The sequence below is a fragment of the Haliaeetus leucocephalus genome, unplaced genomic scaffold (assembly GCF_000737465.1).
Source record: "Haliaeetus leucocephalus isolate CR32 unplaced genomic scaffold, Haliaeetus_leucocephalus-4.0 Scaffold189, whole genome shotgun sequence".
Classification (NCBI taxonomy): Eukaryota; Metazoa; Chordata; class Aves; order Accipitriformes; family Accipitridae; genus Haliaeetus; species Haliaeetus leucocephalus.
The window spans coordinates 809,953-822,817 of record NW_010972625.1 but is presented as its reverse complement, the minus strand read 5'-3'; the positions used below and the strand labels follow the sequence as shown (position 1 = coordinate 822,817).

Genomic DNA, 12,865 nt, shown 5'->3' with positions numbered 1-12,865 from the left:
CCGGCAACGCAGGGTTCGGCGCGGCCGTGGCGCCGGGCCCAGCATGCTCCGCGGCGGTGTGCGCGCGGGGCGGTCGGCGCGCATGCGCAGCGGCGCCTTTCCGTCCCTGCCGGTCTCGTCACGGTGTGCGGGTGGGGCTGTGGCGGCCATGGTGGGGGCGCGGCTGGCGGCGGTGCAAGGTACCGCCTGCCGCGGGCGAGGGTTCCCTTTCCCATGAGCGCCTGGGATCCGCCGCCTGCTGCTGGGCTGTATCTCACGCCTTCCTCTCGTCCTGTCTTACAGGGCTGGTGCGGGAGCTGCTGAAGGAGGAGGCCCTGTCCCGCATCGCCGCCCTCACCGAGGAGCTCTTCCAGGCGGCGGGGAGCATCTCTGAGGAGGATGGGAGCGCGGCTGAGGTGGAGCCCCGGCCTCCCGGCCCGGCGTCCCTCTCCAGCCCGTCTGAAGAAATGGGGCTTTCGTGTGCTTCACGCCACAGGGCTGCGCTCGCCCAGGTTGGCGGCTGCGGTTCCTGCAGCTCTGTGAGATGTGCTCTTGCTTCCCATCTAATGCAGTGAAGCTAAACGTTTACCTCTAGCGTTATTGGAATGTAAAGAAAATAGTTTATTTTTTCATCTTTCAACCCAATAGCATGAAAGTCCAAAATAAAGTGGAAAATCTTACATTTTAAGAGTCAGTGCAAAATGTTGATCCTAAATGTAGAAGTGTGCATCATAATGGGAAGAGTTACTGGTATCTTTAGTGATGTTCAGGTTTTTATTATTTCAGTTTTCTAGTATCTAATTCTAATGTCAAGTAAATATGCAAGCACAGGGTGCTGATGCATTAAAAGTTTGGTACTGGGTCAGAGAAGAGGTCCTTCTCATCCTGTACATGGATTCCGATAATGACAGTAGATACTTGAGGAAGAAGAAGAAAACAAGCATGTAATTTTAACTGCCTGGTAAACTCAGTGCATAATATTAGAGTGGGAAGTACTCATTTTCATACGTTATGAAAGTCAATTAGGTTGTTGTTTATAATGTTTTTAATTTTAGGTTTTTTCCTTCTGTGTATTTTTTCTAGAGGAGTACTTAAAAAGTGGTAAACGTCTACTCTAAAAGGCCTTTTTCAAAAAAAAGTCTGAGGAGTAATATATGAATCTGGAATAAAAACAAGACCAGCTGAGATATCGCACAACCTTTTCCTCCAGAATTACATTTTGAAGAGGGATTTAACACATAGTGATTATCACCTAAGGAAGACTAATTTTGAAAGTTGTAAATTTTTGACAAGGCGCAAGATAGGTTAGCAAGTGTCACAACAGGAAGTATGCTTAGTGCAGTCTGTAAAGAAATACAGGAGCATAAAACTGGTATCCTTCAGTTCTTCCTGAATCAGTTGGGCTAAAATATTTCTAAAGAAAGGAGAAATCATTAATTTGTAATTGATCTTTTCAATAAAAGGGGCTATAAAATGTCTCCTGGTTAGGCAAGAGCACATCTGTAGGCAAGATCTGCCATGGAAACTAGGATTTGAAGTGATGGAAAGTGCAACCCTTAAAGGTGGGTTGTTAAGGGAGCTTATTGCCTTTATGTAGGACTGCATCATCTTTTCAGCAAGTGTATGTAGTCAGTAGCCTTTGTTCTTTGTTGCTAATATCAGAAGTTTCCTGAAGTAGGTATTTAAAGTAATTGAGCTATTTAGTTTTCTTTTTGATAGGCAAAAGAAGTGAAGCCTTATTATAGATATGTTTTCAAACTTGATACAATTCTTACAGCTCTTTTCCAATCCCTTCAAATTTTTCAACGTCTGTTTAAAATGTACATAATGTATTCTGAAGGCTGCCAGTGAATCCGTTGTATTTTGGATATGGTGATGTGCTGTTGCACAAATTTTGTATCTGAGTGTTTTTAAGAAAACTTCATCCCAGATGGGTAGGGTAAGTGAGGTCACGTTTTGCTAAATTTGGAAAAGGACTTGATGGAAGCATAGGTTAGGACATTTCAGAAATATGGCAGATAATGGGATTTGTTTAGGAACATATTTGAATGTTTTTTAAGTCCACCACTTGCAGAATTTGCCATTATGCATAATTTCAAATTGGAGCTGAAGGCACTGATGGATGGTATGACGCATGTGTGCAATTGGTCATATGATTAATTAGTTCATTTTAGCTTTAGGTCTTGTCAGCCTTGGCTTTACACAGTCATGTTCTTTATTATCTTGCTTCGTCATAGAAGTGCTCTCATGGTTTTAGAAGATGTGAAATAGTCTTTATAAGAGTGAATATATCTTATGACATATATTTACGAAAAGAGTATGTGCTTCCTGCCAGCTGCTTATAATTCTTCTGAAATGATGGATCTATAGAAAGGAATGATCCGTACTTTTAGCTGAAAAAATGCGATGTGGTCCATTCAGCATGCCTGTTTTCAGGTCACTATCCCAGATCTCCCTGTGGGATCATATAACAGTTTCATGGAAAACTCACTCCTTTGACTCGAGTGTAAAAGGAAGTTGCACAAATATGTGGACAGGTCATTATTGTGATACACATGAAAGACAGTTCCTTTTCCAGAAGTAAATTTCAATGCGACCCAAATCCAGGACAAAATTAAATCTAATGGAATTCTCCTGCTCAGGTTGAAGAGGATGCAGTAAGCCTGTGGAACTGGACTGTGACCAAACACACAGGTTCCATTGTCAATGATGAGCAAAGAGCTAAACGTACGTATGTGTTCTGTACCTTCTTATGTGTGTTGTGTGCTGTAGCACGAAAAGGAAAAACTCTCTGCTGACAGGCATATACACAGCGCTGTAGATTTGTTTGGATCTTTGTAGATGGGGTGCAGACAGAGGAAAATATACAGCTGGGCTTGTATAAACAGTTCAGGAAGGAGCATCCTGGTGTAACAGTAGTCTCCTTGTGACACAGAATCACTGTAGGCGTTATTATCACTCCCCCTTTCCGTGCCAGAGCATCAGTAAAGAGGTGATGTGACCAAAGGAAGCTGTAATTTGCTTTCTAATGCTATGTTTTTAGTCTAGAAATGTGTGGAAATAACATAGATGTAAATTTTAGACTGTTGGTCACTTAATTTATATCAAGTGAGATTGTTTCCTTTAATGTAACTATCTCATCAATGTTTACATACAGAAAAACTCTAAATTCTCTTTGTACTTCCCTGCTTTAGCCAGGTACACAGCTGGTGGGTTTGCTTGGAGCCAGGAGCAGGGCTGGGATAAAGCAGAAGTGAGCTTTTTGTCTTTTCCCTCAACCTGTTCTTTATGTGGTTCTGCAGGATTGCAATATCTGGCCTACATTTTTGTCTTGAGGGATTATAGTCAAAATTATGTATAATCTGCATGATATAAATTATATCAGGTAAAGGGAAAAGGGTAAGTTTACAGAAAATAAGTAGTAATTGTAGAGTGTAATGTTCTCAGATCTTGTATCACAGCTGAAGGGCCAGGGAGAGGCTATTTTAAATACATTAAGTGGTGTCTTTTCCATCCCTGATGTATAAGGAAGGCCTGAAAATATTTTTGCTTTTTACTTTGAAAATGTAAAGATATTAAACTTCATTTCCCTGTTTCGCTGAAGGCTATTTTGAGGCTCTCAAGACATGTTACTGTAAGCACCTGCAATGTAATTAAGTCTTTGAATACCATGTATTTAACTTAAACTCTCTCTAAAGTGTTTAATAGGTATTTTGATGAGAGTATGTTTTGTTTTCTTACTGCCTGAAATGCAGTTTTAAGCAGCTTGGCTAAAATTCAGACTGCTTTGACTCCTGAAGTTGTCAAATTTTTCTCTCTTATAATTTAAAATGGCAAGCAGTCTTTCAGATATGGCAGGGTCTGACTTTCTTAAAAAAAAAAAAAGAAAATGGAACTTAGGAATGTCTGCACTGTTTTCTTGCAGTACGGTTTGTTGCTTGCAGACTGGTGTGCCTTTGTGAAGGCAGTGATCCTCCGGAGGGAACTATTCGAAGACAGATTTTGGTAAGGCTAATGGTGGGTGAGCAATGAAGTACAGTTGATCACCAAGGGAAACCTTTAAACTCTTTGCTTTGGAAAGGGAGTGAAATATACCTGTAGTTCTGTGGAATACACACGCTGAAGGGGGACCTGTGTTATCACAGGGATACCTTGCTGAGCCAGTGCAGTTAGGAATTTCCAGACAGTGTAGTAAACATCACATCTTTGTCATATGGTAAAATGTTATATGAGGAGCATATTCATTTATTTCAGTATCTTACATTATTATCTAGTAGAGCACTGTAAGTCTCATGCTGCATCTAAGCGTTAAGGACTTCAGACATGAGAGGTGCTTGTCAGAAATTGAAGAGCTGAAATACCGTTCCCCTACATTAGATATGTGCATCAAAGAGATGAGATCGAACATTGCCTTTCTTGAAAGTGACTATATTTTCACGAAAAACTTTCATTTTCTCCTTCAGATGTCTATGAAAACTGGGAAAGGATGGATAGATATTGGAAAAGCTGATCTTGCTGATGGATTTCTAGAGATTGCCATGAGTGTAAGTTCTTTTCCAGTTCTAATTTCTTATAAACACACCTATTTGTAAGTTCCATGGGCGATGCCTACGCTTTGTTTTCCAGAGTATAGAAAAACTGTATGCGAAGTTACTTAAAGGGAGCGATGGTGAAGCAGATATCCATGTGCACAAAGCTGATGTGGAGAAGAACCTCTTCAAAGTACTCTCTTATCAGGCTGAATCAGTATGTGTTCTTCCCAGTTTACCTTATAAGTCACTAAAGGTATAGAGGGAAACTCTGACCCAGTTGTTAGATGTATGAATGCTTGGCATTGAGGACTTGCTGAAGGATGTATTTTCTTTGCTTAGATGTGAGATAGTAGATCTTGTGTTTGCATTCAGTGTTGCAATCATTTAATGATTTTTAATTTGCCTAATTTATCACAGTCATTTCTGCTGTGATGTTTATATCTTCTAGTTCAGATTTGTTGCTCTATGATTTGGCTAGCATGGCTGTTTATAAAACAAACAGCTGCCTTTCTGAATCATAAATGCGTCAGTTCCAAAGGTGTCCTGTGCTTCACTGAAGAAGGGCGATAGGGCTAGTGTAGAGCCTAGGTCCCCCAAACTGCATTCGTGTAACAGGTACACAATAAGACTAGGCACTTTGAAATGCTCATCATACTGCACTAGGATTTGCAGCTAGGCTGGTTGAAAGTATATGAAGGTAGTATTTGTCATGGCTGCAGATGGCTCAGGTTCGTATCTAACAAGTAGATGTTATAAGCCACATGTGTAAAGTCTTCTGGGACTTAAAACTTTCATGACTCTGCAAATTCATGAACATCATCAAAGCTATTAATATTATATGCTGTCAGACAAAGATCTTTCTATACGTGAATACCGTCTCTTCCATGGCTTCATATATCCTGCTTTCCACATATAAAGGCTTTAAACAGTGGGAGAATCAGTATGAAATTATAAGGTCTGGAAATAGTGAGTTCCATGGCATTTGATATTTTTTTTAAAGTCTCAACCTCTGGCATCATACAATGAAGTAAAAGTCATGGTGATAATTACAAAAAAAAAAAAAAAGCCTAGCACAATATGAAAGAAGTCTGAAAAAGTGCTAAAGGTTTTCTAGGGGATCAACAACACCAATTACAATAATTTGAAGTATGTAATTTAGAAATTCTAAGTTTTGTGAGGCATTAGTGTGCCTGACTGAAGTTTCTGAGTACTTTATCAATGCTATAGACTATTACAGACATATAACTATAAATATGAGAAAATGTAGTTGCCTGTATTTGTTGATAACACCACTGATCTCAGTATCTGGAAGGGGAGTACTATCTCCAAAATTTTCAAGAGCTTCCCTGAACAGGCCGAAGCAGTGGCCAAAATTTTTAATTTAATCATGGAGACAAAAGAGGACCTTAAATTATTGGAGAGGAGGTTTAAGATTTGCTGAACTGTTGTATCATCTTAACATCTGAATTAACTTGTCCCATGCATCTGGCCTTTTCACACTACCTAAGGACTGCAGTGTTTTTCTGGATGTCTTTATCATCTGGCAATATATAGAAATACACAGAATTATTGTAGCAGTGTAAGGACAGATATCTAATCCCAAACCTAGCTTTACTGAGTGTGAAAAACCCAAGTCCTCTTTTAGAGAATCAGTCTTTTAATGAATTTTAAAAACAAGTTGCTCAGTAACAGTTTGTTGGCATGCTCTACTGCTTTCTTAGGCAGTTGCTCAAGGGGATTTTCAGAAAGCAGTGATGTGCATGCAGCGCTGCAAAGATATGTTGATGAAATTGCCAAAAGAGGTAAGTAAAATCATCCCTTCTTTATCACTCCAAACTTTGAAAATCTGCTTTCCTCTCTCTAAGTTAAAGAATGACATATGCCGTGTAACATTTTGAAAAGTATTCTGAGCTGTGTATCTCTTCTGTGCTTGGTTGCTTCTTTGAGATTTTCTTACTAAAAATTTTGCATGAAAACAGCAGTTTTTTTCTTCAAAGTTTGGGGTTTTTTTTCTTGTTTCTCATAGTTTATCATTTGAAATAGAATGATAAACTCTTCTTAAAGAATGAGCAAAGACAAATCAGCAAGCAAGGCAAAAAGATTTCTAACTGAATATGCCCCCTACTCTTCTACAGAACCAGCTACATATTACATCTTGATCTTGTATATTGCTGCTTTAGTTGTACTCATGTGAACTTTTGTCTGGAAACAGATGGGACAAGAGAAGAGCTGACTTACTAAGTTTTTGATATGCCAGTCTGTCACTACCCTCAGTACTAATCTTCATCTTCATGAAGCTGTAGAGCTATGAATGGAGGCTTCCCATTGCACTAAATTGTGTTTTTTGTAGTTCTTGTGTCACAGAACAATGTCCAGAGAAAACAAACTCTAGCATATGCAGGCTAGTTCTTTGTTTGCAAAGATAAAAGTCTAATATGTTTATATCAGAATAAACTTCCCTACATTTATTTTAATTTGCTTACTTTACTGTTTTCCCAATATTTAGGAAACATTTTGTTCCTGTCTCTGTGGTACAGGTAATAAAATTCAAAAGGGTTGATGTGAATTCTGAAAGGGAAATACAGGAAATATGGTTGGAGTTTAATTGGGTTTTTAACCAATTAAACTCCAACCAATTTTAAATTGGTTTTTATGATCTGCAGGCCTTGTTCAGTGCATCTGAGTGCCTAAGTCAGTTGCAGGGGTCTAGCTTTGATTTGAATCATAAGAGCCGAACTGCTCACTGTGAATTGTTGAGAATGCTCACTGGGATCTTTGCATTACTGTTCCTCATTTCATTTTTAATGAATTTCATGCTTTCCGCTTAAACTCCTCCATTAAATAATATTAAACTTCTCATGATGAATACTCTTCACAAACCAGGAGCACTGATGCAGACAAGGAAAAGGTTTCTGATCATGAGAGATACAATTTACTTCTGGTTTAAAGAGTGGTATTCAAAGAGTGAGAAAAAAGGAAAGAGCTAGGGATTGCTGAGTGACTTTGAAACTTTTGGATCACTAGGTAGCCGTCAGTCCTTAACTATTCCAGGCTCCCATTGTACCAGAGAGAACTTGCAGAGTATCACAAGGAGATGTTGCATTATGGTAATGTATGGTACCACAGATCAGCTGGAGAGGATTTGCAGCTTGTGGGTCATCAGTGGTCTATGAACCATAACTGGGAACTCTTGCTGTACAGGGTGGCATGCCAGAATTGTTCATAACACTTGTTATTCAGAGAGGTGCCAGGTATATGGGGATATTTATTGTTACGCTTGATTCCTGGAACACAATCATTCACTGAAATATTATTATAGTTATCCTTTGAAATACTTCTTTTCCAAGTATGCAAGTAAATGACTAGGGTATGCCACAGTATGCCTACAGCATTATGCTAAACACTTTGCATGAAACCCTCTCAATACAGCAAACTTTCTGTTCTGGAAAGAAAATGTTCACAAAGGAACTTAAGAAAAATAAGGGTTTCACATCTGAGAGTGATCGTTTTTTTGGTTCATGCATACTGAATCTGTGCTGCTGTCTCTGGATTGCAATGAGATCAACGTAAATTTGAAGCAAGATGTTGTGCTACCTCTCTCATTCTTGCCTAAGGATTTGAAATCTCTAGTTGCTTGCAAGAAACATCATCTGTACTTGGAAAAGAAAGCTACTGCAGAGGCAGAATGGATGTAAATATTGGCAGCCTGTTAGCATATAAAATTACTTTTCTGTCTCTTTGGATGACATATGACAGCTGCAAATCATTTCAAAGGAAAGACAAGTTGTTATGAACAGACATTGTCAGGGCTGACTGATAAAGCAGAAAAAAACAGTGCTCTGAATAACCAAGCATTCAAAACCAGTTTTCTCCTAAAACTTGTAATGTGCGTGATCCTTTTTCTAACCTCAAAAGAGGCATGCTGGGAAGAAGCCTACTGTTGAAGAGGTAGAGTTCTCATCACTTAACTATGTAAAATTTTTTTGTAATTTTAAAAAATGAAGTTGTAGTATTCCAGTTTTTCTTCTCAAGTTTTAGTTTTTATTGTTTACTTGACACAGTTCTAGTGCTTTCAGCATGATTTCTTAAAGAACTGTTCTAGCTCATGTGTTTCAAGAATCCTGCTGTTTTGCATGTCCTGGACTGGTTAATAATTCTTCACTTTCCCACACAATTATGATTCCATTTGAGTCATGTTCAATATCCCCTTGTATAAGGTCAGAAGTGATAACAGTGGATATATCTTTAAAGTAAAATGCATTTTAAAGAACGTGAGACTGGAGTGCCATAGATCTAATGATGTTTCTACAAGAACATTATAGAAGCAGAAGTCTTTTATTGTAGACCTGTTACCTGTCAATCCTCTGTTACAATTTTGGAGTGGAAACCTATGAATGGAAGAGGTATGAACAGAGCTCCTTCTGGCTCAGGTAATGTGCAAAGGCTAACAAAATAAAATCCTGCTTTTGAGATGTAAAAATATGTGTGAAGGACAGGAGGGGAGCAAGGGAAAGTAGGGGTTTAATTAAAAAAGTGAGAACACAAGATTTTAGCTGAACCAAATTAGCTGAGCAGATAGTTAGTGACTGTCTTACTCTGTTGCCTAACATTTGTGACTGCATTCCGCATTGATTTTCATGTCATTAGAATGAAAGTATCCTTTCCAGCTTCTCTGCCAAACATTTCTTCCAAAGAGACTATTTTTATGAAGAGGCTGTTCCCAGTTCTTATGCCGTTCATAAATGATAGTCAAGGGATTTGAAAACTTTGGGAAAGAGTAGGTGAATTCTGACTGGTTTTAATGGATTTGTTTTAAACAGTATTTGAATTTCTCATAAAGGAGGTGCTTCATTGAGAGCAAGTCCTTGACTGATGAAAGACACAAACATCAAGGTGAAAAGGGAGTAATTAGAGATGGTTTGGGTAGGATCCAAATAAGTAATGTGGTACTACTAAGGAAGAAAAAAATGTAGGCTGTTGGGAAGAGTATCTTCATGCCAAGGTCACAGCCTCAGCTCAAAAAATTTGTTTTTATTTCTTCTTTTTTTTTTTTCTTTTAAATAGTCAGAAGAAAATGAATGGCAACATATGAAAGTCAAAATAGTTATGGTCATATATGTTGTCAAAGAGGATTTGTAGAAATGCTTAGAATTAATTACAGCTGGTGCTTTGGAGATGATTTTATATTTTATTCTTGTGGAAAATTAAATACCGAGTCCTGATGACAAAATTTGAGGAGGAAATAAACCTTTGCAAAGTGCAAATAATTATCTGGAGAAAGAGGTGTAGCTCCATCTAGTGGGTTAATATTTCCCTGTGCTGAGAATATATTAGGTTAGGAAACAAATGCCCAGTTACTGTTTTTCTTTCTAAGAGTTCTTCATTCATAGCATTTGCAATTGAATCTGGTTTTGTGGAATTACCACTGTGTTTTCTCCTGGGTGGTCCTTTGTGCTGTCATTTAACTTTTAGAAAAAGGATGGGGAATCATGACTCCCAGGTTCTGTTAATGTGATTTGCTGTGATCTTGAAACCCGGTCCTGTATAACTTTTGTGTATGACTATATTATGTGTCAGGTGAGAATGAGAACACTTGCTTCTTCAAAACCGCTATGGTTAAAACTGGTAAAGCCTACTGAAATGGTTGAATAGAAGATGTTACAGAAGGTGGTGCAATAGGTTAAAGAAAGTGATCGAGTACAATTTTTAATGTGAGGATTTAAAAAGAAAAACAAAATTTTCTGTTCTCTAGTAAGAGAGACTATTGAGATTAGTTTGTATGATTTATGTGGTTTCTAACTGATTAAGAATTGGGAAAGGATAGGAATGTTGCACATATCAGAAGACTGGCTGAATTTTTCTCTGTCATCCCATTTAATTCTAACTTTTGCTTATCATTGATAGCCAGAGTTATGACATTGGGAAGATGGATATGAAATATTCTGTTGGCAAAGAAATGCAGGTAAGAAATAGAGACATTGCTGTTCACAAATAAGAGGATTTTGTTAACCTGACTCCACTGTATCATCTGCCTCTGCTGTGCCAAACCTGACCGGTGGTTCTTTGGCCTCCTCTGCTATGAAGTTTGACAAAGTTGCAAGTTCAGTTGCTATGAGCATCAGTCTGAGAGTTCAGTCACTGATGGGTGCCCTTAAATCACATTTGGATTGTACTATTTCACAGAAATTAAATTGTAGAAAGTAAGGCTGAAGTAGGCCCTGAAAGGCCATCTCTTCTTCCCTTCCTTCTCTTCTTTCAAGGCATCATCAGTTATATCTGTGTCATTTCTGATAGATGTTCATCTGTTTAATTCGTAAGCCTGTTACTCCTTTTACTACCCACAGTGGATATGGAGAATATTTTAATATCTTCCTCTTTATATAAATCATTTATATACTTGAAGGCTATTAGCATGTGTGTCTCTGTGTTTTGTTTTTTTCTCTCAGTGAAGTTTGTACCTCCTGTTCCTTCAATTTCTTCTTTCATTCTGTTTTTTTCCAGATTTCCTTGCTATTCTTCTGTTCTCTGAACTCTAGTTGATTCATGTCCTGTGTGAATTGCAGTGCTGAAGACTGGATATACTTCAGAACTGAGCAATCACTTTATATGTCTGATACCAGGCAGGCATTCCTTTGACTCAAAGAGCTTTTATTTTTCATGACCTTAACTGTTAAGTCTTTTGTATTCATATGTATGTTCATGTGTGGCTATTTTTTTTCCTGCTCTTTAGATGGCATTTAAACTTCCAGTTTGTTTTTATTTCCAGGCTAAAGTGCTGCGATTGTTAGCTACAGCCTATTTTGAGTGGGATTGCAATCTGTATCTTGACAAGGCATTGAAAGCTGTAAGCTTGGCAAATCAGGTAGTAATGTGTTACTGTATTTATGGTGTGCAGTAGTCAAAACTCGAGCATTTATTAACATAATAATATGGACCACATTAATCACTGGTGTGTTATCCTTGACATCAGACAGAGGTGTGTTTGCTTTGCCTTGGTTTTCATACTCATAAGTATGTTTTGGTGTTCCCAGCTTTTTTATAGAGAAATAATTCTTTGCATGTAGATGTAGAGCTGTCTTGCTGCCTCATATCTATTAGTAGTGAGGTCCTTTGATAATGATATGACTAAAATTTCTCTGGCATGTGTTCATGAAAACTGTACAGACAGAATAAACTACGATGTGCTCCACCTGAGATTTATAGCAGTTGGCTTTTTATGCACCAGACCATTTGTCTTGCTTTGGGTTATAATGGCTATGTCCATAGTATGTTTTGGGTACCCATCTCATTTTCTGTACAAATATTTGAGCAAGCATGAAACAGCGTTCAGTTTTGAAAGCTGTGTAGCCATGCTACATCAGTCTTATTTCAAACAACTAATGAAGCTATTGCATTTTACTAACATGACTGTATTTCTTCTGGAACCTGAAAAATGAGCTGTATAAACATACCAGCTACCCTGAATAAAGTTCATATATCTCCTAAGCAGTCACTAGAGTGAGGTCTCTTGCTCTTGTAAAAATTCTGTTTCCCATATAAAGACTTGAATTAATTTTGTGCTTCTATCTTTTCAGGTTAGAGTAAATTAAATTTGAAGAATTTATATTTGTCTTTGGTTGGCCATCTTAAAATTTCCATTAGCTGTGTCATACAAAACAAGTTTTAAGTGTAAAGTCCTGTTTTAAATGAACGCTCAAATTCAGTTTTCTACATGCTGTTAAAACTTGGAGATGATGATGCACATATTTGTGAGATCAGGATAAAAGGCAGTGTATTTTAATCATTCAAATAACATGCTACTGCAGTATCTAAGACCTCTGCAGTTTTTATTGTATTTACTTTTGCAAAACCTTTTGAGGTGGAGAGTGTTTTTATAATAATTTTTTATTATGTTTTGGTATGGAAAAATAGAAGAAAATTTTTATTCTAGAGTATGAAATGTGCAGTGTTTTAGTGAGAGCTGTAGTATACAGTCTTTGTTATTTCCATTTGCTCCCATTGTTGTTCTGTCCTAAATTTTGTATTATTATAAGCTACTTTGAGTTCTGCTCATATTAATTCTGGAGAATTAATCCAGCCAATTCACACATAGAAAAGCAGCCAGTTCACATATAGAAAAGCAGTAAATGTTTCTATCATTCAGTATTGTTCAGCTTCTATTTAAAAGTATCAGAAATGGGCCACAGCAAAATGAGAATCATGTATCGCTTGCTTTCATTGTCCTCATGGTCTTTTGGCAGTATAAGAATAAGTAATAAAGATGCACATTGCGTTTAAGAAGAAAATATTACCTATTGCTTCAGTCATTAAAATGGAACTGAAGAATACAGTGGCGTGTATGTGATTTCCTGCTA

At 37.7% G+C, this 12,865-nt stretch overlaps 1 protein-coding gene across 1 annotated transcript in view; it reads left to right on the top strand.

Annotated features, from left to right (window-relative positions):
• The first annotated feature begins 43 nt into the window (after nt 1-43).
• Nucleotides 44-12,865, top strand: part of TEX11 (testis expressed 11) — a 33,957-nt gene continuing 21,135 nt past the window's right edge. The window contains exons 1-10 of the mRNA XM_010565332.1: nt 44-151; nt 219-395; nt 2,622-2,706; nt 3,905-3,984; nt 4,443-4,523; nt 4,606-4,725; nt 6,233-6,313; nt 8,856-8,941; nt 10,416-10,473; nt 11,278-11,373. Of these exons, the coding sequence (XP_010563634.1) occupies nt 44-151; nt 219-395; nt 2,622-2,706; nt 3,905-3,984; nt 4,443-4,523; nt 4,606-4,725; nt 6,233-6,313; nt 8,856-8,941; nt 10,416-10,473; nt 11,278-11,373 (972 nt within the window). The remainder of the gene's footprint in view (nt 152-218; nt 396-2,621; nt 2,707-3,904; nt 3,985-4,442; nt 4,524-4,605; nt 4,726-6,232; nt 6,314-8,855; nt 8,942-10,415; nt 10,474-11,277; nt 11,374-12,865) is intronic.